Raw genomic sequence first — 26479 nt, 5'->3', positions numbered from 1 at the left:
TAGCTAACAAAACCTCGACGGAGTTTTGTTATTATATATATATAGCTTAAGCTTTTAAATATCTTAAGCTCAGTACTATGTTTTTAACATAAAAAAGAAGTATATTAGTTAATAAACTCTAAGGAGTTTATTTTGCTATATACATTTAGCTTAAGTCTAATCTTATCTTAAGCTAGTACTATGGTTACATTATAAACATATTAGCTAATAAACCTACAGAGTTTTTTGGCTATTATATATGTAGCTTAAGTTAATTATATCTTAAGCACAATACTATACTCATATTGTAAAATATATTAGCTAACAAACTCTACAGAGTTTTGCTATTATATATGTAGCTTAAGTTCATTATATCTTAAGCACACTACTATACTCATATTGTAAAATATATTAGCTAACAAACTCTCACGGAGTTTTGCTATTATTTATGTAGCTTTAAGTTAATTATATCTTAAGCACACTACTATACTCATATTGTAAAATATATTAGCTAACAAAACCCTACAGGAGTTTTGCTATATATATGTAGCTTAAGTTAATTATATCTTAAGCTCAGTACTATACTAATATTATAAAATATATTAGCTAACAAACTCTACAGAGTTTGGCTATTATATATGTAGCTTAAGTTAATTATAGCTTAAGCACAGTAATTATACTCATATTATAAAATATATTAGCTAACAAACTCTACAGAGTTTTGCTATTATATATGTAGCCTAAAGATTATTCATATCTTAAGCTCAGCATTATATCTATATCATATAAGTATATTAACTAACAAACTCTAAAGAGTTTGCTATTATATAATTAGCTTAAGTTTAATCATATCTTAAGCTTAGTACTATGTTTATATCTTAAAGTATTTTAGCTAACAAACTCTAAGGAGTTTATACTAGCATATTAACAAGCTTAAGTGTATTAGTCTTAAGCATTGTATTAATGTTTATATATACTTTATCATAATAAGTACATGGTAATAACCTTTATATGGCAGCTGATAAGTTAGCAGCAGGAATTCATCAGTTCAGTGCCTTTATGAAGTTCCCATAGGGTTATTACAATCATCACAGTTCAAATCACTAATTATTAAAAATCCAAAGTATTAGATATTCCCACCTCCGCTCTGTAGGATTCTACAAGTGTAAAAAGAGCATGAGTCAGGATAAGAAAAAAATATGTAATTTTTGGAATAAAATTGATATTTTATACTTATCCTGACTCATGAGGTCAGCCCTCCCATCCTCCCCACATAACACTTTGGATTTCCCTGTAAATTCAAATGTTGGGCTCAGTATATGAGGAGAGAGTGAGGCACATGGGTAGAGGTGGCTCGCCCTCAAGCCCGGGCTTGTGGAAGGGAGGTAACTCGTGGTGAATACTAATTAGTGATTTTAAATTGAAGGGAGCTTCAATTAGGGAGATACAAGTTCCACTATGTTCCGCAAGAAGAAGAAGACAAGCAAAAGAGCATGAGTCAGGATAAGTATAAAATATAAATTTTATTCCAAAAATTACATTTATATCAGAATAACATATCCGTTCTGTACAAGTTTGAATCCTGAATTCATCCTTGACATGCACAGAGATCAATGAGTGTATGAAGTAGTTCTCCTGTTAGTTTTCTTCATGAAAATCATGTGACATCACTGAATATTTAAAGCAGCATTGAGCCAAACTCACTTAAGCGGCCTTCATCCGGCAAACTAAAGTTTGACAACACATGTTGTGAAACTCGGGTTTGAGAGTGTGAACATTCCAACAACTTGCCTCCAACACCAATTTCAGAGTTGTCAAACTGTTGTCAAGAAATAGGATCGGCCTCTATTCTCACCATCTTTTCCATCAAACTTTCGGTGTTGTCAAACTCGAGTTTGACATGTGAAGTGTTGTCAAACTCGTGTTGTTCAGAAACAACCAATTGCAGTCAACGAAATTGTCACGTGACCGCACCGATAGAGACATGGCGCTCAAATGACTCGAAAGTTTGACATGTGTTTGACGTGTAAAAACGCAAGTTTGACAACTTTAAAACATTTAACAACATGTGTTGTCAAACTTTAGCTTGCCGTGTGAAGGCTTTCACAGAAAGACTAAGAATCAAATCAGTTGTTTTCAGGAGCATGCCCTCACTCACTCACCTGCTACACTCATTTGTCGGTTTGTTCACTCCTATATGTGTTATTCCCCACCAGAACAAAACTATCATCATTAGAAGTGTTAACGTTCTGCCTGAAGGTTTTAGGCTCGGGCAAGGTACTGGTAACACATGTCGCTTTGCTGATGTTAAGTCTGTATGGCTTATCAGAGTCTTCTGATCATTGGATCAAGTGCCAGAATCACCCTGATTTGAGACATTGCAAGGGCATGAGATGTGCAATTTCATGTTTGTAATCACCCAATTTGAAATGAGCTGTGTTAAAAATATCTGAAAAATAATCAAACCCGCATTTTAAAATCTCATAGTTCCTGATATTTTTATTCTCTAGAACTATAATTACTTTAAATAAATCACAAAGTAAACTGACCCATGAAGGTCCAGGTTAGAATGAACCTTCAGCAACCCATGCTTGTCGTAAGCAGAGGCGACTAACGGGATCGGATGGTCAGGCTCGTTGACTTGTTTGACACATGTCATCGCATCCCAATTGCGCAGATCGATGCTCATGTTGTTGATCACTGGATTGTCTGGTCCAGACTCGATGATTTACAGACCGCTGCCATATAGCTGGAATGTTGCTGAGTGCGGCGTAAAACTAAACTCACTTACTCACTCACTCACAGCGTAATCTGTTAATAGTAACGGAGTCGGGCAGTCTAGCTTAACGTACATTAAGTGAGAGTTTGAAATTAAGTCAAACGATCGTTGTTGTAAAGCAGATGTTAAGAGTTAAAGATTTATAAGAACCAGATATGTAAATGCCAAAAGAGAATGCTTAAAAACCCAGGTCCCCCACTGAACATCAAATTGATAAATGTCTAAGATGTACATCCCTTTAGGATGAAGTTACCACATCAAGCCAACACACTTTAAACTGTAACTGATATACTGTTCAAAGCGGAATAAAACTCTCTCACTCACTCATCCACTGTAGTTTAGTATATTGTCATGTGCATGTCCTGTAGATAAAGGCAAGGACGGCAAAGAGGACAAAAAGGACAAGAAGGACAAAGGGGACAAGGACAAATCAGACAAGGACAAGGACAAACATAGTGAGTTATTGTCGTCCATCGAACCCTCTCCAGATAGTTTTACAAGCATTGATGCAATGTACATTCTTAAACATTTCATAACAGAATACCAACAAGGATTTCAAATATGATGTACAGTATTACTATGTTCTCCATGATATTTTTATTCTCTAGAACTATAATTACTTTAAATAAATCACAAAGTAATCTGACCCGTGAAGATCCGGATTAGAATTGATCTTCAGTAACCCATGCTTGTCGTAATGTTCAGGCTCGCTGACTTGGTTGACAAATGTCATCGTATCCGAATCGATTTCCGTAGGTGCGTGCTCATGTCGATGCTCATGCTGTTGATCACTGGATTATCTGGTCCAGACTCGATTATTTACAGACCGCTGCATATAGTTAGAACTTTGCTGAGTGCGGTGTAAAGCTAAACTCACTCATTTTTGTGTATGGGTGCCAGTCTGTTATAGTAACTAACACTGATGTGTACACATGCTTCACTTACTGATACTATTGTTTACTTGGGAAGTAAGCAGCGTGCTCGAGGCACTAGATGCAGTAAGCTCCATCGCAGTGTGTGACCTTCTTTACCCTCCCAGTATAGAGTTCAAGAAGCAATTTAGTGCTGTGAGGAGACTTGTCACAAAATGTCACCGTACATCTAACATACCTGAATTTTTAAACAGATTGTTGATCAACTATTTTGACTTTTTAGGTATGTAATGGTAAGCTTACACTTAGATTGCTGAAGTTGGCATGACGGATAATCAACAAAGTGATATAGTTAATTTTGAAACATTATTTCACCAGGTTTGTGACCCCACATTTTTGTCACTGGTTGGTCACTGGTTTGTCACTTCTTCACCAATGAGAATGAACACTGTAGATTAAACCACTTGTTCTCTATCAGAGATAGTGGCACAGCTGCATGTTATACACTCCCACTGTATCTAATGTGATCGCAAGGTCAAGGTCGGCTATGAGGGTTCATCATTACATAGAACAGCATTGACAGATCCAATGGGTGTAAGGAACTTATTCCACCTTGTCCTGTATCTGTAAAAGTAGACCAAAAAGTCACTGTGTTCTTAACATCGCCACCATATTGTATTGTTACGGCCGCCAGCTGTGATAACGCCATTCAAATCATATTGTGACGTAAAGTCCGAATGACGCCACAAATGAGCAGTTCCAGATGCTACCATGAGAGACAGCTGAAACGGCCGGTTGATGACATTTCACACTGCTGTACCATTAACGATGTCAATGAGTGCAGACACAAAAACGTGTGTGGACCTTTTGGTTTACTTTGTGTTTACAATGTCGATAAACATCATGTGTTGGCCAATTTCGGTGTTATTGAGCATTTGAAGCACGGAATATTCCATTTGATGTTTATCTCCTAAAAGTAGAATGACAGTTTGAGACAGTTGCTGTTTGTGTGTCCACAGAGGAGAAATCAGAAGAGTCGGTGATCCCGGATAACCCAGAGGTCATCGTGTTCGCTTCCTACTGCAGTACGCCTAAATACCCTGTCAAAGTCTCAGTCTTGGGGGAAATGGTTAGTAATTGATGACAACCAGATGATGATGATGATGATGATGATGATAATGATGATGATGATGATGTCTGTCTGGCCCAATCGAAAATTCACAGGACCCATACTATAAAAAATTAATGATGATGACATTACTTAGGAAATACCTTGAACTTAATGAACACTCTATCCGACAATAATTGTAAGTAGATGATGAAGAGATACCCTGTAATAATATGATGGTGATGATGAACCGAATACCACATTTTATTTTAAAAGGGTACTGTGTTGACATGAATCATTTCTGTAAACCTGTGTATCAGGTTATATAAATACACTGCTATATTTTGTCTTCTATAAATGTATGTCTAAGATGAGTTATATAAAGACACTAAAACACAGATCAAAAACACCACAGTAAACTGTCTCTGTTCAGGCTGATGCAAGTGAAAGGTTACGTCAGACTGGGTTGTCCCACCTGTACCCCCACCCTGTGTGGATCACACAGACCCGTGCCTGTCCCCTCGAACCCCCACCCCCTCCAGAGAAGATAGCAGCCTGGAAACTCATCCGGCCACGCAAAAAGAAGACCACACCATCAGATGAACCCATTGGTGAGTCGAAACATTTTCGGACATCTTTCATCTCTGTATTTCAGTTCTGAAATGTCATGTAAATTAGAGAAGCATGGGTTGCCATTCTCTGTACAAAGTTGTGTTCCTTAGTTGTGCCAGGATCTGCAGGTCATGTTTTCCAATCCCAGATTTGTTCCTTTTATGATAATTGGTTTGTCTGCACCTACCTGCGGTTGAGGTATTCAGTGATACATTTGGAATACTGTCTTAATCCTAAATACTGTAAGTTGTGTTGTAATGTATATTGTTTGACTTCCAGCTGAACCGGAGCCCCCGAAACCGATCCAGTGTGTGGAGATCACATCTCCCTTTGTCAACTACAAAGTCAGCCCTGTTCCTATCCCTACAGATACGTAAGTAGAAAACACCTTCATGTCTCCAGTTGTGTTTGTTGTTAATTGATGTAGCCTCAAAGTCTGTTAAAGGATGCTGGAAAAGAGTTTATAAGCTTTTCAAAAGTATGTTTGAGCTCCATTGGACCCATCAAGGTATCAGTCAAGTTTGATCATTTACTGTTTTTCTAACGAAACATGCCTGTTTGCAGGCACCGACCCCGCTCCTCCCTGGAACGAGGTGGCACCCGGTCACGCCCCAACACGGGGAACGTCGGGTCAATTGAGGAGACGGATGAGACAACTCAGGAGCTGGAGTTGACGGCGGAGGAGAAGAAGGACGAGGAGTTGCTGGAGTCCTTCATTGTGGAGGACACCTCCAAGGTAGGATGCTGACACAGATGGGGATGGAGAGTGGTTGATAGAATGAGTAACAGCTGGTGAAGTCTGGGTCACATCACATTACCTGGTTGCTGTTCTGCCCAGGAATTATCCTTGGTGCTATCACATCCAGCCCCCAGGAAGTAACAAAAGTGGTCGGTCATGACAGATTCTGAAACTGAAACCTTCTTCACACATAGTATAATATCTTCTTTGGTATTGACATTCTTTACTTTTAGGTTGATGTCTGATGCCATCTCAGATAATTGTTTTGATTCTTTTTATGTTTAAGTGTGAATATAAATGTTATTTGTTGCTTCTTTGACAGTCTGACGAACATCTTGATGGGAAGAGCTCGCCAACCAAACCTGGCTCCCCAAAGAAGAAGACCAGCTCTGCCAAGAAGGAAAGCAGGGACACAAGCAGAGAGGTAGACACTGTTTTTCACACTGGAATAGGGTGGTGGGGTAGTCCAGTGGTTAAAGCGTTTGCTCGTCACGCCAAAGACCCAGGTTCGAATCCCCACATGGGTACAATGAGTGAAGCCCATTTCTGGTGTCCCCTGCCGTGATATTGCTGGAATATTGCTAAAAGAGGCGTAAAACCAAACTCAGTCAGTCAGTCAGTCACACTGGAATAAACAAAAATCTGTCCATTGTTCAGGCAGTGACCTTGAATATGTGTAATGCAAGCTGAAAAAGCTTTGCAATTTCAAAATTGTCTGTAATGGTGATGGGTAAATCTTCTCAAATTGCTAAACGATTGAATGTGAAATCTCAGTAGGATGTCTAGCACCACATTAGGAATGTGATTTTGTCTTGACTTTGATATTTTTTTTCAAAGTTTCTGTAAAGATTATTCTTAGAAATATAAAGGCACATAATACTGAGACTTTTATGTTATGTGAATGAACATGTATTTGATGACAGTAATATTTTTAACACAATATACCAACATATGTTACAATTACACTGCTACATCTGCCTCTTCTGACACTGTTTGAAGACTACATTATAGTTTTTGGAAACTTACATTGTATTCCTGTTGATGCAAAGACAACGTGCATTTTTCTCTCGACAGCAATCTCCCAAGCTATTGGACAGGAAGGGCAGTAGATCGTCCAACGTATCTGGAAAGCCAGAGAGGGCTAAGAGTGCATCTCGCTCTGACTCCCGCCAGTCCAGGAAAGATGTAGATGAGGAAGGAAAGAAGAAAGACAAAGGTAGGGCCTAGTTGGACAGAAGTTAAAAAACTAATTTGTCAAACACGTTGACACTGGAAATATGAACTAAAATAGTTTAGTCATGTTTTAAGAGGAGATGGCAGTGTGACTTTCCTGAAAGCGTTAAGCGTTTCATGTAACCGTAATGTCAAGGATTGTTGATTGTTTGATGGGCATTCTAGAATTTGGTGACTCAAAAATTAAACATACATACAACATACAACATATTTATTGCATAAAGCGACGTTTCGATGTAGATTCTTACATCGTTACACTTTTAGCTTGATTTCGATGTAAGAATCTACATCAAAACATCGCTTTATGCAATAAATAAGAAGTTGTCATCCATAAAGTTGTATGTTTAATTTTCAAGGATTGTTGGTCCTGTTTGTGTCTTGCCGAGGCAGTGTTTTGACTCCTGGAGATATGCTTGTTGTGGTAAAATTCAACGCTGAAATAGGATAAAGTACATCCTCGATAATCTCCAGGGTATACGTTACGATCACTCTCCACTATACCTGGATGCATCCACAGCTTCATTTTATTGCCTCCCTTGGCTGGCTTTTTATCCAATCAGGTGTCTACACTGGGAAGTTGAGCGAGCCAATCACAACTCACTTTCGCTTCTTAAATGATCTAACCGTTTAAACTTGGCAACACAATTGATGCAGAGGTACTCTGAAAGAGGTGGAAAGAGTTCTTTTATATATTTTTGAAAGTTTCAGATCTGTCAATTTGTCTGTAATATTTCCTAAAAATCTGAGTGACTCTGCGAACAATCCTTCGCGACTGCGACCGGTATCTTTGCTGACACTGGCAAGCTCGGATGTAACAGCGGCTTAGCTGATTGGCTACTGTGAGAATGCGGAGCCAGCAAAGGGAGGTAATATAATCATCGGGCCAAGCCGTGGATGCATCCAGGGTATAGTGGAGAGTGATCGTAACGTATACCCTGGAGATTATCGAGGATGGATAAAGTGGAGACACCAGGACAAATGGCAGTAATGATAAGACAGCTTGGTGACAAGTGTTCCGAATTTGACATGCTGTCATATTTGTTCAGCAGTACCATCTGAGGTGAAACCAGCTCAAACGCCGGCACCACCAGCCAAAGCTCCAACCCAGCAGCAGGATTCGGTGACCGGAGAACAGGCATTGGAGGAATCGGTGGGGCTGGAAGCAGGGGAGGAGCAGATGGTGGAGGTGGAGTTGACGGACATCGGGTCTGAGGACAGTGCCCCGAAACCCAAGAAGCTGTGGGTGGACTTTGACCAGTTCTGCAGATGCTTCAAGTAAGTAGACAAACACTTATAACAGACACAGCTGTATGGCTGTGGGAGGTAACATTTTCCTAATGGAGACAATACTGCACATGCTGGTGGCATTTATATCTTGGGCAGGCTAAAAAACTTGATAGTCGGAAATATCGTCCACGGGAAAAATTGTTTGAGATTATCAATATGCCCACGGGAAAAATTTTTTTGAGATTATCAATATGCAAATTATGTTGTGTTAAACTTTCTTGAACTGTTGAGATGAAGTATAGATTTATATACACAGACAATACACAAACTGAAGTCTATTTGAATTTATGTTGAGAATGCTGTTCTGTCAGTAATCAAAGCATAAAGATGTCACCACCCACCTGTTATGTGATATATGGTGATTTCTTTCAGACTTTTGTAGCAGTTTTGCTCCAATATTTATGAATACTTTATCAATACATAGTTTACGATTATAGATCTCTATAGATAATAAACTAATACACCATAATGTAACTGAAATTACTCACTCACTCAAGTACTTTTACCCTCATTGCAGAAATGCTTCAGCTTGTGCATTGCATATATATACACCTTGCAAGCATTACTTGAAGAGTTATCTCCCTTGGCGTCTCTCAGCTTGTCTTTATTGGGGTGCTGCATTTAGTATTGTACAAAACTCACACCAATGAACTACAGATGTTTGTCTTATCAAAAGTGATGAAAAGTTCTCTTATTATCTTTCAGAACATTGTACATTTATCACAAGCCAAATACATATCCATGCAATCAAAAGTATTCCGACTTAAAGGTAAGTGTGTTACATGCTTCTTAAATAGAAATTTCATGTTTCACAGAATATAGTCAGACTAGTTTCGATCATATGTTAAGCTAAGTATTATTCATGTTTGTAATGGATATTTTACCAACTAAGGGATGTCCTTCATATAACTAGGGTTACTTATCTCAGAATTTTCACAAATTTGAAATATTTACCTTGAAAAAACGTTTCTTCCAATATTGTCTGTTAATCAAAGAACAGCAGAAACTAGTTAGTACTGAATGAGAGGTAAGTTGTTGATAAAGTAGGTCTAAACCAAGTTATAAGGAAGGTGTCAAATGGCTTTTTGTCCATGCTTTCCAACTTTGTATTTCCAGTTTGTTGGACCTTGAGCCTTTAGAGAATCATCCTTGTAGCTAGCTATTTGAAAGTTTTAAGTGTCTTTTAGAATGTAGCCCCTTTGTTTGTATGTTATTGTGACTAGTTAACCTATAGCTGATGTTTTTGTGATATCCATGCTATCAGAGACTGGAGGCCTATGTTGCCGCTCAGGTTGGTAGATTGTGTCTTTACAGTATTAGTGTACATGTTCCACACTTGAGCTTACACAAAACCAAATATTTTCTCACTTCTGTAGCAAAATTATATATTTGTATGTACTCCAGGCCAGTTCCGCACAAAATGTCACCTCCTTGAAAATATTTGTGATCACATGCAGCATAAACCATCATGTTTAACAATTGAAGAACTTGGTCAGTTTAATTACTGAATGGATTACATTTAACAAAAATTACAGAACTACACAAAATCATCCAATCACAGCTGCCAATTTATTCTATCTGCCCTGAAGGCCCCCAACAAGAAGTGCTGGTTTGATGTAGTTTAACCTTAATGAGGTGGGGCATTGGGGTGACCCAGTTGTCCAGGGTTCTTCAGAGTTGTGTCCCCCTACATGAAGGTCACTGGAAGTGACATAACTGGAACACTGTGCGAAGTGGCTGGTTGGTTTGTTGTTTAACGCCACACTCAGCAATATTCCAGCTATATGGCGGTGGTCTGTAAATAATCCAGTCTGGACCAGACAGTCCAGTGATCAACAGCATGAGCATCAATCTACACAACTGGTATACATTAACACGTGTCAACCAAGTCAGCGAGCCTGACCACCCAATCCCATTAGTCGCCTCTTGCGACAAACATGGGTTACTGAAGACCAACTCTAACATGGATCTTCACGGGTACCTCTCCGAAGTGGTTCAGTTCACTCACTCACATAAAATGCAAGGTGGGAGAAGGCTGAGGTTTGGGCACCTTGTGGTCAAAGATTTCTCATGCCACTGTTTTGATTCCCCACTGCCCCCCTCAAAGCAGTACCAAGGTTAATTTTAGCTCAGTTGGCTGTCTCAGCAAGTTCAACCTAACACTGTCATTACAACCACTGTGTCCTCTAGCTCATATGATGTAATGTGTATCAACCCAATCATTAATGATCATTCATAAACACAGGGCATGTTTTGTTTCACACTTGTATTTATTATATTAAAATAAGGAATGTGGACCCCTTTAGGTATCTGATAAATAATGTGTGAATATATTTTGTCTGTGTGAAGCACATGTATATTTTCCTACTGCATGCTACATTGGTAGGATTATTATATACTGAGAGAAACAAATAAAAGAATCACAGGAACATTCACGCGTTCCTTTAGTATTTTCCTGTTTTAATCACCAGCTTTGAATAGCGCTGTGTTGATAAAAACTGGAAAATAATAAAGGAACGCTTGAATTTTCCTGTAATCCTTTATTTGTTTCTCTCAGTATATATGTTATAGATATGAAAAGCGAAAAATTATGCATGGTGTTACTCTTTTACACTGTAGTGTGGTATGTTGTATTTTTATTTAACTTAAGCTTTTATCCACGACACAAGCATGTGACATAAGAACGTGTACCAGATACTTCATACCCCAATGACATAAGTATGCAAATTAGATGTGAAAATTTGATAATGGGAAGTGGGACTTTTTTCACCAGTGAAATTACACCAGAGATATGATCAAATGACACAGAATCAATGTTGTTGTTGCCGTTATTGATGTTTCAGCTATTGTGCAAATGTCAAGTATTTTATTAAATGATCTGAGGATATGTTTTCTCACTGAATGAATATGCCAAAAAGGAGTTAATAGGTTGTTTTTTAGTACATGACATTTGGACAATTTTTTTATGTTAATATGAATGCATTTATTTCATAAAAAGAAAAGAGTAATATGAGAATGGTAAATAGAAATCTTCACAAGTGTTGTTTGATTTGGGAAATATCAACCTAAGGCTCGGCAAATATCATCTCAAAGACTTGTGATAATTCCCAAGGTAACGAACACTTGTGCCAGAACTTTTATTAACTTATCTATTGTAAGATTATTATGCTGTATACTACACTTGCTGTTGCATGGGTCTCTTGGACTTGACAGTAAATGTTGTTAGGTTATACTCATGTCTTTTATTCCATAATTTTATATTTGTCCTTATCCTGACTCATGCTTAATTGCTTGTCTCTTTCTTCTTGTGAATGATAGTGGAACACTTGAATCCCCTTTTGAAGCTCCCTTAAAAAAAGCGGACGTAAAATCACTCACCCAGTGTTATCTCCCTTGTGCCTCTTTAGGTGGGAAACCACGTCACGTGTTTGGACATGCCCCTCACTCTCTCCTTCTTCGCCTTTGAGGATGGTTGTGAGAGCGCCTGAGTCCCCTATACGGTGTTATATCCTTTAAACTTTTAGGCCTTGCTACTAAATTAGCTGTATAAGGTTCTGGGATTGATAATGATATACCAACAATATGGTTTGAAATTTGATCAAAATTATCTGTATTTGTTCACGTTGTTGACATGTGTTTTCATCATGGTGATTTTTGATGAAATCTTGCAGTCGTTGTAGACAAGCAATTAAGCATGAGTCAGGATAAGTATAAAATATCAATTTTAATCTAAAAATTACATGTTTATTCTTGTCAGAATTTGAAAGATATCATTGCAATATTGGGTATGACAAGTAGGGTTCTCTAAGATTGCAGAATGAATGTACATTATGCTTCAGATAAGTCTGGGTCTTTGTGTTGACAATTTGAAGAATTCTAGAAACTGATTTGTTGTAAAGTATTTTGTTTTTACTTCATGGGGTTACCTAGTTTGAATTGGTCTCTAACAACCTGTGATAGTTGCGTGATGTAACAGATTAGGTGGTCACACTCCATGACTTGATTGACAAGAAACTCCCAGTCTTTCAACACTAATGAAAGAAATGTATTATGAAAGTGTTTGGGACAAGAAACTCCCATACTTTCAACACTAATGAAAGAAATGTATTATGAAAGTGTTTGGGACAAGAAACTCCCAGACTTTCAACACTAATGAAAGAAATGTATTATGAAAGTGTTTGGGACAAGAAACTCCCAGACTTTCAACACTAATGAAAGAAATGTATTATGAAAGTGTTTGGGACAAGAAACTCCCATACTTTCAACACTAATGAAAGAAATGTATTATGAAAGTGTTTGGGACAAGAAACTCCCAGACTTTCAACACTACAGAGGTTTCAGCCATTTATTTCATCAGTTTGATAAGCATATGGATCATCCCAAGATATCTTGATTAATTTTTATTATCACAATAATCATAGATTCCTGCTAATTGTGATACTCCTATTTCAGAATGTGTCTCCCCAGGGTGCTCCAACTACTGGGGGCAAAGCCGACAAGAAACCTGCCCCTGCTGCCGCCGGGGTAAATCCCTCCGCCTCCAAGACCTCTCAAACTCCCACCCACACCCAAAATGCACCCTCCCCCACTAATGCTCAGGGAGTGAGTATACCAGTTCACTGCAGGCTTTTATCTACAGCCAGGCGACAGAGCTCTACTTGCATGTGCCAGACACTTGTGCTGTGGGTGTTGTTACCAGTTTGATAACATATCCATATTCGGGAATTGCTGTTTATTTTGCTTGCCCTGATAGTGGATGCTTATCAAATTTTTGTGTTTTCGGTGAACAGGATTGTATTGAAGAGTTGTTTGACAAACAAAAACAAAAATCATTTTTGAGTTTTGACATGTTTAAAACATTTTGTAAAAGCAGATTGCTGTCTCTGAAAATATGTTGAAAATTATGGCAATACTTGTAACCATTTTTGGTACCAAATCAACAACAAAAATTTTACTTGGTACTTGTAAAAATTACAATACAGTTCTGTTAGCACAATATACTTCTGACAAAAGATAATGATTGATGTTTTTGTGCACTGTTTTTCTTTTTAATTTTGAATAGCCAAAAGAAAAGAAATCCAATTCAGACTTTAAAGATTTGTTTGGAGTATATTGCTGCCATCATTAAATACACAAGCATATTTCATCTTGACTTCCGAAATAGTTTAAATACTGGCAGTGTTCAATGTCTTTTATAAAACACATAAGTTCTTTCAACATACCAGATAACTTGTACATAACATCCGAGTCAAGCATTTCAGATAATGAAATGAAATAAACAAGATGAAATATGCATGTAAATAGACATTGTTGATTTCACGTCATTTGCATGAACTGGCGTAGGGAGCTCTGTTGCCTTGTGTTTTTGAAGATTTGAAAATTTGTGTGAAATTTATGATTTGATGGTGAAAATTTTGCCATGTCGCATGTTTTATGGCAATTTTGTAGATTTATTAACTTGCAATTTGATGGTTTGCCGTTACAGCTGTTTTATGCATTTGCACTAATATGGAGTTGGTTGGTTGGAGTTTAATCAATCAAATAATTTTACCAAATGAAAATAAATTCACAGACTTATATTTTAGACAAAACATTCTGAACCTACCTTATTTTGAAATCGAGGGAAAGTTTGGAATGCTAGTTTTCTTGGATTTGAAAATATTTGTTGATTATTATAAGGACGTATGATTAATAGCATTGTAATTATGCAAGCAATACCTGCAGTGACACATTAGGTGCTTTTGGTGTTGTGGTAAGATTTTACTCAAGATTTGGTGGATTTTCCCCCTATAATTCTAATTTATGTCTTCCTTTCTCGGTTCTAATCAGTTCTCCTCAGTTAGAAATCTTTAGTTCAAAATTTATTAATTGTTAATACCTTGACCCAACTAAGTAGTTTTAACCAAGCTGTCATTCACTGTTTTTAATATCTTGATGTTGTAGTTACAATGAGTGATTTTTTAACTAACGTGAATAATTTATATTTCTCTTTCTTAATGGTTTTGGTTTTGTTATAAATTACAAGTAGTAAGGCCAAACCAAGGTGTTGTCTTGTGGAGGATTTATTGTGATATATGCCAAGAAACATTTATTTATACTACTCAACTTTTGATAGGGATGGGAATATCCATGTGGGGCAGGGCATTGGGTTAGTCTAGTGGTTGAAGCATCTGCTTGTCACACTGAAGACCCAGGTTCGATTCCCCACATGGGTACAATATCTGGAGTCCATTTCTGGTGTCCCCACCTTGATAATGCTGGAATATTGCTAGAAGTGACGTAAAACCAAACTCACTCACTCTCTCTCTCCATGTGGGACCTGAACACAAATAGTGTTCAACACGTGCAGTTTCATCTGAAGTCCTCGCAACATAAATTCACAGTTCAATAAATATGTAAGTTGTTGGTGTTACTTTACATCACAATATGAAATTCAGTCGACTGTGTTTATAATGAACACGCTGATAACAAACTGATGGATATGACAAACTGTTATTTTCTTCCTGATGTCTAGTATATTTTAGTCCCAATGAGGATAATGACCTACATTTATTACAAACTAACATCAGCGGTCCCTCCATGTTCATTATAACCATAGTTACTGTATACATATATATCCTTATCAAATGTTGTGTAGTATATTTGATACAGGGATGGTTTGAAGTTGTACTTGAAAATAACATCTGCCATAATAAAAGATGTAAAACATGCCAACCTCAGCACCTTTTAATAAAGTGAAGCAGGTAAATTTTTGTATTTAACATTTGATAAATTTTAGGGCACACACATCCTCTACACAAGAGACAATTGGTTTGGCAGGACAAACTTTCCATTATGTTCTCATTTGTGTATCTTTAACACATGGATGATAGATCCTCCACTAGTTAGATCCATAGATACAAATAACTGCTTTGTTACAAACAGAATATTTGTAAAATAGATACTGATATTTCTAGATTTGTGTTGGCTGATTGTAGATTTTCATTGAAGGATATATTGACACTCATGTTAATAATACCTACAGAAGTAGATGTGTTATAACTCTCATATCAATAAATTAATAATTGTAATCATCATTCTGTTACTTTTAGATATTATAAAATATTAATTCCTTACTGATTTTTAACAAAGTAATTGCCAATCTGACTTCCAACATGTAATCATGTCTATTTCACTGTGTGATGTAGAGTAGTGACTGACAGATATGTACAAGCTGAAATGTACATGGGCTATTGACATGCGTTTATTTCTTCATGCTGTGTTTCAGACATCCAGCCCTGATGACCGGTCACCTCACTACTTGTGTATCCTTCCATAAATTGCTGTCGTTTTCTGTTTTTATGAAATAGATATTTAGCTGACGATATCTGATGGAAGAGGAATTGGCTTACTGAGTTATCAATCGTTTGTTTAACTCTTGTTAAATTATCTGAAATCTTTACCTTCCCCTCCAACCTGGCTTTAGGAAAATGTCCAGTAAAGTGACTGGCCTTATTATTGCAAGTGGTATGAAATTCATAATCTTAATTGTTTTTCCGATAAGTGAAGAAATGAATCTGTCAAACTATTCTGAAATGGAGTCATTTGATATTATGTAGTCAAGTGATACTGGCTAAGATTGGTTATTGAACTGGAATAATTGATTTAAGTGAAAATTGGCTTGTAGACAGACGATTATGTCTAGTCAAGTTTAAAGGCAGTCATATTTACCAGTGTCAAGGGGTCAAAGGTGATTTTTGTTTCATAATAAGATAATGAAAACTGCTTTCTGTTGATGTTTTTTCAGGCAGGAAACAGTCTTATAGCTGTTTGTTTAATTGAGTGGTTTTACTTTCTGAAATTGATTTTGTATGTTTTACTGCTGGATTTACTTCCTGAGATCACTAATGTGTCCTTAACTTTGTGAAGTTGTTGACAATTTGGAGGCCACAGATATAGTGGTGTCATTCTCGGCCCTGCCCCGGTGGTTTGATCCCCCACTACCCCCCATGGATGAAAAGAAGTCCCACACTAGCGTGAAGGGAGGGAAAGACCGGGACATGGAGAAAGAGCCCACGGGTCTCACCAGCAGTAGCATACTTGATGGTAAATATACACACACTTCTCATGTATCACAGTATCATATGTTTCTTAATGGTATATACACACAGAAATCACGTCTATATCATGTCAATGTCATGCTGCTTCATGGAAGATACACACACTTCTCATGTCAATATCATGTTGCTTCATGGTAGATACACACACTTCTCATGTCAATATCATGTTGCTTCATGGTAGATACACACACTTCTCATGTCAATATCATGTTGCTTCATGGTAGATACACACACTTTTCATGTCAATATCATGCTGCATCATGGTAGATACACACACTTCTCATGTCTATGTCATGTTGATGTCATGTTCATACTTGGTCAAAGTATTTGTACCAATATAACTCTCAAAGCAGGATTCATTAATTCTGTTATCATTGTCCAAATGAAACGGTTTTGATGTAAAGAAAAAATTCATGAGAATAATATATCAATTCTTGAAATTGTCAAAATTGACAAGACAAACCTTTCTGATGTATTGATCATAATGAATATTTCATGGACATTCTGTAGGGTCAATCAGTCCGGAGAAGCCATCCTCACCAGTTCCAGTTCATCCTGGTACCCTGGTCGCAGAACCATATTCCTGGAAGAGTCTGGTTACTGGGCAACCGATTCTGAGACTCCGGACGACTGCCAGCCGAGCAGCAGTGCTGAGTCTTCCAGCTGGGTCAGTAACAAGTGTGGTCAGGAACTGGTCATTTGTCCAGTTTTGTCTGTCAATACTGGGACATATGTTGTGTTGGTCTCGCCAGCATTAGCTGGGTTTGGTATTCCATTGGTGTTTGACTCTGGTTATAACCCTGGTCTGTTGTATGTCCTTAAGGACAAATAAAATGGAATAAGATGAAATGGTGGTCCAGTAGTATTTTGGTGACAAATATTGTGATTTAAGGTAGTGTGGCTTTTGAAAACAGTGGCAGATTGACTCTAAACTTTCAAACTTATCATATTCATTAAACTCACACACTCTGCAAAAAGGTAAAAAGTTGCTCTGTTGCAGACAAATACACCAGCATTTCCTTGTCTTCTATTTCTGCCATTGCATAAAGGCTGAGTTTGTAAAGTAATACCATTTAAACTCTTTCTTGTGAAAACCACTAAAAGAATCAACTGTCTGGTAGATCTTTCAGTATGCTATGGACCACTTATGCTTCATCAGCATCAAACACTGAGACTTCCATTTAACGCCATTCCTTTTGGGATTATTGGTTGGAATAGTCCCAAGGACTGCCTACGTTTTGTAGGAGCTGACTAAAATTAGGATCAGGTCATGCTATTACGTAACACTGTCACCACGAATTGATGCTCATTCTGTCACTGATCTGTGTCACATTGTACATTGTAACTGGCCCCAGTTCACAAAGAAATCACATCACCAGTATTGTGGTGACTTCTGTATGTTACACATACTATCACATGCATGCTTGTGGTAGTCCTATAGCTATGGCCACTTGGTAACCAGACCTTGACCATCACAAGATTGTGGAAATGGGTACCGATACATCTTGAAATGTGTGTGTGAGTGTGTGAGGCATGTATGTGTGTGTAACTTGTTTCTGTTTCCCAGAAATGTGTGTGTGAGTGTGTGAGGCATGAACGTGTGTGTAACTTGTTTCTGTTTCCCAGAAATGTGTGTGTGAGTGTGAGGCATGCATGTGTGTATAACTTGTTTCTGTTTCCCAGAAATGTGTGTATGAGTGTGAGGCATGTATGTGTGTGTAACTTGTTTCTGTTTCCCAGAAATGTGTGTATGAGTGTGTGAGGCATGTATGTGTGTGTAACTTGTTTCTCTTTCCCAGAAATGTGTGTGAGTGTGTGAGGCATGTATGTGTGTGTAACTTGTTTCTGTTTCCCAGAAATGTGTGTGCAGTGTGTGAGGCATGTATGTGTGTGTAACTTGTTTCTGTTTCCCAGAAATGTGTGTGTGAGTGTGTGAGTGTGTGAGGCATGTATGTGTGTGTAACTTGTTTCTCTTTCCCAGAAATGTGTGTGAGTGTGTGAGGCATGTATGTGTGTGTAACTTGTTTCTGTTTCCCAGAAATGTGTGTGTGAGGCATGTATGTGTGTGTAACTTGTTTCTGTTTCCCAGAAATGTGTGTGTGAGTGTGTGAGGCATGTATGTGTGTGTAACTTGTTTCTGTTTCCCAGAAATGTGTGTGTGAGTGTGTGAGGCATGAACGTGTGTGTAACTTGTTGTTTCTGTTTCTCAGGCGTCACGTTCTACGCTTTATGATGACCGGACCACTAGGCTACCATGTCCACTTATGTTCCGCCACACAGTTTGTGTTTGGAGACGAGGAGACAGTGATGTCACAGCTCACCAACGTAAGCAAACAGACACAGTCTTTTTGTAATCCATGTGGCATGACATTGTTAAATATTTGTCGTTAATTTTAATCATGAACTGAAGAAATACTTTTCAAAATCTTCATCCTTTGTTTCACCTGCTTTAATTCTTTTAACCTCGTTAACCTATCAAGTCATTGAAGCTAAAGGTGAAAGGAGCTAATGTCATATTTTGTTTTGGCATCTTTCCTTATCTGTTTTACTACCAGTAAGAGTCATAAAGCATATAATTATTTCTAGGTAATAATTTTTCTTTAAATTCATAGAAATCATGCAGTTTCTCTGCCATTTCATTTGGCAAATTCTTAAACTCATGTATTTGACAAAAAACATTTCAGGAAAGTTGTCGTTTCCGTGACAACGCAGTACAAGTAATCACAAATCTTGGCAAATGCATCAACAACCTGGGTGACACGGAGATGTTCCGACAGGCATGGGAGGAGCTTGTCAGCAGTCACTGTCCGTACCGCAACGACAAGCTCCTGTCAAAGACTCGCCACTTCCAGGTAGGTGTTCTTGAAGAATTATACTTCCAGAGGCACTTTTCTTCTTGAGGAATTACACTTCCTGAGTCAATATGCTTCTTGAGGCATTAAACTTCCTGACGCAATATTCTTCTTGCAGAATTTTATTCTTCTTGAGACACCATGTCTCTTGTGGAATTTTGCTTCATGAGGCACTGACTTCTTACTCATGCCAAAATAATACATTAATTCATGAGCTTCAAGTATTTCTTAAATCTGTGTTGCGAACAGGTTATTCTTATCTTAGATATTTTTCATAGGAACTATGGAAATTGTGCATTTCCTGATGTCCAGGTAAGGCAGCTCCAATGGCTTATTGATAGTACAATAAGATCATTATGAAACATGTACAACGGACAACATAATCTTCAGTTATTTGCTACAATGATTTCATGTGACATCATAATGCCTTGTGCCTCATTGGTGCAATTGGAACTAACTTGCCAAACAGCATGAAACCAAAAGTGACAATACTCAGTCAGAATTGTTGTAATTAACTTAACCTTTGTCCATGCCCTGGTAGGAATTGTTACACATTAATTACATATTCTAGTACCCTTGAAGATTCGGGCTAGAATTGGTGTTCAGCAACCCATGATTGTCGTAAAAGGCGACTACCGAGATCAGGTGGTCAGGCTCGCTGTCATGGCTGAAATATGTCATCGTATCCCAGTTGCGTGAGGTCCATGCTCATGCTGTTGATCTCTGGATTATCTGGTCCAGACTCAAGTATTACAGACCACTGCCATATAGCATCCTCGATAATCTCCAGGGTATACGTTACGATCACTCTCCACTATACCCTGGATGCATCCACGGCTTGGGGCGATGAGTTTATTACCTCCCTTGGCTGGCTCCGCATTCTCACAGTAGCCAATCAGCTAAGCCGCCGTTACAGCTGAGGTTGCCAGTGTCAACAAAGATAGCAGTCGCAGTCGCGAAAGTTTGTTCGCAGTGCCACACAGATTTTTGGGGAAATAATAAAGACAAATTCTCAGATGTGAAACTTTAAAAACTATATGAAAGAACTCCTTCTACTTCTTTCAGAGTACCTCTGCATCAATTGTGTTGCCAAGTTTAAACGGTTCGATAATTTGAGTAGCGAAAGTGAGTTGTGATTGGTTCGCTCAATTTCCAGCGTAGGCACCTGATTGGACAAAAAGCCAGCCAAGGGAGGTAATAAAATCATCGCCCCAAGCCGTGGATGCAACCAGGGTATAGTGGAGAGTTAGAGTAACGTATGCCCTGGAGATTATCGAGGATGCCATATAGCTGCAATACTGCTTAGTGTGGAGTAAAACAACTAACCAACCAACAAACTCAAGTTGAAATGTTTATGGCAATTGGGTCAGTATAGCACTATGATTAGCTCTGATTGTATGATTGTTTCCTATTTCAGGTGTTTAATGAGTCTCTATACAGCATGCTGAAGAGAGCACTGAAAGACGTTATCTCCTCTGATATGGCATTTGCGTGGAGGGTTCTCAATTATGATGCCACATCTCCCAACATCCTGGGTCTTACCGTGGGAAGTCGACCAGGTTGGTGGCTGAACTCAACATGCCTCATGACATGTGAACAACTGTCTTGACTCTTGACCTCATGTGACACTTGACCTCTCATGACATTTGACCTTTGACATTGTGACATGAGTTTTGTTTTCTGCCCTGAATGCATGCCTCATCTTGAGGAAAAGTAACTATTTATATTCATAAGGCAACCATTTATGATTTTCATTTTTTCAAAATCTGTAATTTGTGACTCAAATTTCTTTTTGTGAAAGAGCCAGTTAATATTTAATGTCACATCAACATTAAAGCCGTTAAACAGACTAGCATCAAAGAAAAATACTTTGTTGGATTGATATTATCAGAATCTGATTCAGTCCGACTCCAATCCATCTTCTTAATTCCTCAGGTATTACTATGAGCATTAAGCTTGATCAGTACTTTATATTTGGCTTCGAAACTAGACTCACAAAGTTGGATCTTCTGTCAAACCTGTTGGTGCCTGAAATATCATCAAATTATACAAGATTGGACTCGGTAATAATAATTGTTGTACATGTGACTTATGAAACTGAATTAGGCTTGGTACAATACGTTAAAACATTTTTGACAATAACAAAGCAATGCGACGACTTTTTCCTGCTGTCAAACTTGCATCTCCATTTGGCTTTTTCATCAGACTTTAGAGCTTGTGTTATTTTGAAATTATGAGAGTTATCTCAAAAACTGACAACATTTTCTAGGTGCCTCTGAAGAACTGGTTCCCAACACAACCTTGAAACGTATGCATTTTTTTCAATCAATGAAGTAGAAAATTTCGTTGTGTGCTTCATCAATTTCTAGCAAAATTTGCTGTTTTACAAAAATGTGTCATTTCTAGAATGTTTATTATTAGTTGAGGGAAGGATAATAGTCATAAATGAGTTAATTGACATTAAAGCAATCCAACTGGTATTATTTTTATGTAATGTTTATGAAACATAGTTGTGAGTTTTTTGTCGATCAGAAACACAGCCTTTTCTTGTGATTAAAGATTCTATTAACGAATTAAATGCAAATTTTGTCTAGAAATACCAAGATTTTTCACTCTAGATGTTCGGGCTCAGTTTTCTTTACACATTAGATGGACCACCCACAAGTTAACTTTCTTTTACAGTTTGGTTTGGCAGAGTTGTAGCTTGCAGGCTTTCGCTGAATCATAGATGTCTTATGTTTTGTTGCAAACGTAGTCACGTGACTGGTAGTTGACCAATCAAATTTCAGCCACTGGTACGACTAGTCACCGGGGTTCAGCAAAACCCGGAAATAAGGGAAAGCGTAAGTTGCTGAAATACACTTAGACTAACAGCTTTGATTCTGTATGTTGTGTGTGGTTGCGGGTTGTCAATTTCACGTACATTGCGTTGTTGTCACTTGCACATGTGTCACTGTGTGTACCAACAAACTCATTCTGATTTTGTGAAACAAAATTCTTAGTTATTGTTACAATTACGTGGATTTGGAATTCAACTGTGAACTGAAACACAGAATAATTGGGGTTTTAACCAGTATTTTCTCAACGCACAGTTCTATCCCATACTACAGTATTACTCACTATAATTCATAATGTCAGTGGTAACACTATTACCATTGTATGATATTTTGCATAAATATTTTCGAACCAATATATACCACAAATTGGTCGAGCCAAAATTTGTTGATAAAAATTTGGGGGATCTTTTTGTCATAGAAGTGTTTTTGCTTAATTTTGGCTTGATATTTCCATTAATTTATATTGTTTCTTGCAATAAATTTATTTCATTGAGTTTGTTGTACACACAACTGTGGTCCCGGTGGAGGTTTGTATTGTGTGGTGGTGGTGGTGTGTTTTAAATTGTTCCGCTGCAATTCCAAGAATGGTGACAGGCTCTACATGCTTACCTGCTTTCACACAAGATCAGATGCAGTTATCGGTATATGATAACCTTGAACTGACACAGGGCTCTGTTAGAATATATTCCTAATTAGTTCCACAAACAGATGCCAAGCTCGAGGATGGTTTGTGGATGGCGTCAAGACTCTATAAAACTCTCAGTGTATATGATATTTATTCTACTTTTCAATAATCCTTTACATGAGCTACATTCTATTAGTTTTACTGCATTTTTTTGCATAAAATACAGGTATTAGTTAGATAGAATCAAATCAGTAAAGCCTTGCTTCATGAAGACCATCCCCACCCTGAATCCACCCCGCCCTACCCGGCCTCACCCCACTGCTAACACATGCATACATATACTGATACATCATCTGGGTGTATGAAAAATTTGTTGAACACATTTTCTTCAAGAAACTGGTTTTTTATCATACTTAACACCATGTGTATTGTAATATTTTTGCAGACATTTTGGCAGATCAACACATGTTTGCATTTGTTTAGATAATGATTTTTTCCCACTTTTCTTTACAAAGAATGTAAGGTTCGTAAACCAGCACTTGAAAAAAGTGGTGCCTGAGTGACCAGATCAAACTAGTTCTCAAAAATTAATGAAGATGTATTTCATAACACACTGTCAGGGGCTTTGGGGAAGCCCAGTGGTTAAAGTGTTCGCTTGTCACACCGAAGACCCGGGTTCGATTCCCCTCATGGATACAATATGTGAGGCCCTTTTCTGGTGTCCCCCTTCGTGATATTGCTGGAATATTGCTAAAAGCGGTGTAAAACTAAACTCACTCACACTACACACTGTCAGATTTTCATTAAAAAAATACACTCTGCACATCATGAATATGCCGAGCACAAATAATATGTATTACTAAAAACATTATTTTCTGTTTTTCACCCAAACCCACATATTATTTTGCATGCTTTCACCTTAGTTTAATAGTGGAACGGGCAAAGTAGACTTTTTGGTTTTTATATATGTGAAATAATACATAACAAATATATATATACATATACATCATGAATGTTATTATTTCACAAACTTTATAGTTTAAATAATGAAGCAAATTCTTTCATCACGAAATAAAAACATGTAAGCTTAATGAAAATAATTGTTAAATCAGGTATTGCTGATATTTGTGATGCTAATTTCTACTTTCTGCTTTTCAAAAGGTGCAAACTCTCAGAATTTTAATGACTGATGGGAAAATGATTTTATGAGAGTAATGTGCCCTGTCTAAAATATTTTATTCCTATAATTCAATGCAGATTCAGATGTTGAATTGACCAAGCATAATATCTCCTGAATCATTTTCCATATGACAGCCTACATCTTGAATAATCTGGTACTTTGATGTGATCTGACCTCTGTATTAATCATGAGTTTTCTCTTCTACACATGCTACCATATAGAGGCCCCTCCGGAGGGTATGTTATTCTGTTTTATCATCTACCTTTGTTATTGTATGAAGATTGATCATGTAGATTCACACACACTTTCAAACACATTGCCTTGCCGTGCAGAGTTGTGTCCCTTAGGTACAAGGATCTGGGCCTAGATTTTCGAAACTCTCTTAGCGCTAAGATAGTCGTAAGTTAATGTTAATGTATGGCACTTACGACTATCTTAGCGCTAAGAGAGCTCAGAAAATCTAGGCCCTGGTGTGTTTTTAATCCTTGGTTTGACCAAGTTAAGACCTTATGTTTGTATATACCATCTAATCTCATATCTGACTTGATATCATCTTCAACTCCTGTCACTGTGATTCTGCCATATGCACCAAACTCTGACTGCTGTGGTTATGGTTGAAGTTCTGAGCAGCTTATGGTTGTACAAATGATTTATGTGAATATGTATTGTTCATAGGATGACATGTTATTTTATACCTATGTCATTAGGATTTTTAATTGACAAATTTTGAATTGTGATCTACCCCAAGCACCAAAAACACTGAGATATAGCTGAAATGTTTGCAACCGTAGCATATTAATCTCTCGTAGTCAGATATGATTTTCTGCGTGTATTACGGAAGGAAGGGTAATAATATATGGATGTGTAATTTTAATATGTATCATTGTACGGTTCAGTTTGGGGAGGGCTTTAAATGCTACAATGTTAAGCAGACATGAAATGTTTCTAATCTTTATATTGCCTTAGACCAGAGGATATCAGTCTTATAGAATGGAGATTATTGTTTGGCAATACATACATTCTGTTAAGCAATTCAGTCTTTCTTAATTCACTCAGGCTTCTTACATGTTTTATAAGTGGTCATATCCAACAATATAAACACATGCCACAGAGTTACAACTATTGCACACATTATCACCTTGCTGTTTATGTGTCACCGACTTAGAATGTCAGTAAAACCAGCTGATGCTAAATATAGTTATACAGTTATACTTTTTTGAAAAGAAGATAGTTCATGATCTTCCAAGTAACCTGAATTACAAATTTAGAATCTGGTATGAAGTTAGGCAGACCCTGGGTTTGTTTCCTCACATGCTGATACAATGTGTCTATATGTCCAACAGTGGGAGCACTGACAAACAGAAGTCTTAAAATGAAACATTTTCAATCTGGAAGGGACCATTTCTTGTTGCAATTAGTCAGATTAATGAGTTGCCCTATACACAAATCATTTGTACACAGCTAAGAAATTTTTCTAGGATTCCAAATTATGTGCCCTTGGCAGGCATTTTCAAGGAAATAGGTAATTTGAAAATGTGGAATGTTTTATGTCCTAATTTTGAATATTACATTGTAACCAATACAATAATGCCCCTTCCTTGTTATTGATCCTGGCATCAGTAAACTACACCTCACCTGTGTATATGTGAGATATGTTTCAACTACAGTCAAATCCCGATGAGTCGAATGCCAGTGTCTCGAATATTATCCATAACTCGAAGTACCTGTCGGTCTCAACCATTCCCTGTTATAGTTGTCATCATTTGATTTCCGGTTACACGAAGTCGTCTCATAAATACACACGATGACTCGAGAAGGAGATCTGGTCCCATGAGATTCAAACAACAGTAATCTTGTATACATAAGCCAAAGTCAGTCAATGAGAAGTTGATTGGTGTAGCAAACTGATCCAATTAACAAACCAGCGCGGCTCACACCTTTCCGCCATTGACGGATGAGTTCAAAAAGGCAGATTAGTGATTTACGGAAATCACTGTCTGTGCTAATCAGACTGGAACTGATAAGGTGCCCCTATTAGTGATAGGGAAATCATTTGGTAAACAAATGCTTAGGTGGAGGAATTAGGACTGGATCATCTTTTTTTCTACCCTCATAGACATATCTATGTCTCGAATACATCGATAAGTCGAATTTATTACTTGGTCCCCAGCGATTCGACTCATCGGGATTTGACTGTATGTTACCATTATCCAGACCGCCTTCGTGGTGTAGTGGTTAGAGCGTCCGCCCAGAGAGCGGAAGGTCGCGGGTTCGATC

At 37.6% G+C, this 26479-nt stretch overlaps 1 protein-coding gene across 1 annotated transcript in view; it reads left to right on the top strand.

The window, feature by feature from the left end:
• The window catches only part of LOC124274141 (androglobin-like), a 126858-nt gene that overhangs the window by 86722 nt on the left and 13657 nt on the right, over nt 1–26479 (top strand). Inside the window, 20 exon segments of the mRNA XM_046709466.1 lie at nt 3127–3213; nt 4650–4759; nt 5172–5349; nt 5630–5723; nt 5915–6086; nt 6412–6513; nt 7164–7305; nt 8369–8597; nt 9315–9378; nt 9874–9900; nt 13062–13211; nt 15877–15913; nt 16518–16694; nt 17219–17375; nt 18919–19033; nt 19393–19560; nt 20978–21119; nt 21830–21868; nt 22350–22403; nt 24424–24438. Coding sequence (XP_046565422.1) covers nt 3127–3213; nt 4650–4759; nt 5172–5349; nt 5630–5723; nt 5915–6086; nt 6412–6513; nt 7164–7305; nt 8369–8597; nt 9315–9378; nt 9874–9900; nt 13062–13211; nt 15877–15913; nt 16518–16694; nt 17219–17375; nt 18919–19033; nt 19393–19560; nt 20978–21119; nt 21830–21868; nt 22350–22403; nt 24424–24438 — 2259 coding nt within the window.

The sequence above is a fragment of the Haliotis rubra genome, unplaced genomic scaffold, assembly GCF_003918875.1.
Source record: "Haliotis rubra isolate DU_JTF1 unplaced genomic scaffold, ASM391887v1 Scf188, whole genome shotgun sequence".
Lineage (NCBI taxonomy): Eukaryota > Metazoa > Mollusca > Gastropoda > Lepetellida > Haliotidae > Haliotis > Haliotis rubra.
The sequence above is the reverse complement of the archived record's forward strand: the minus strand, read 5'-3'. Positions and strand labels throughout refer to the sequence as shown.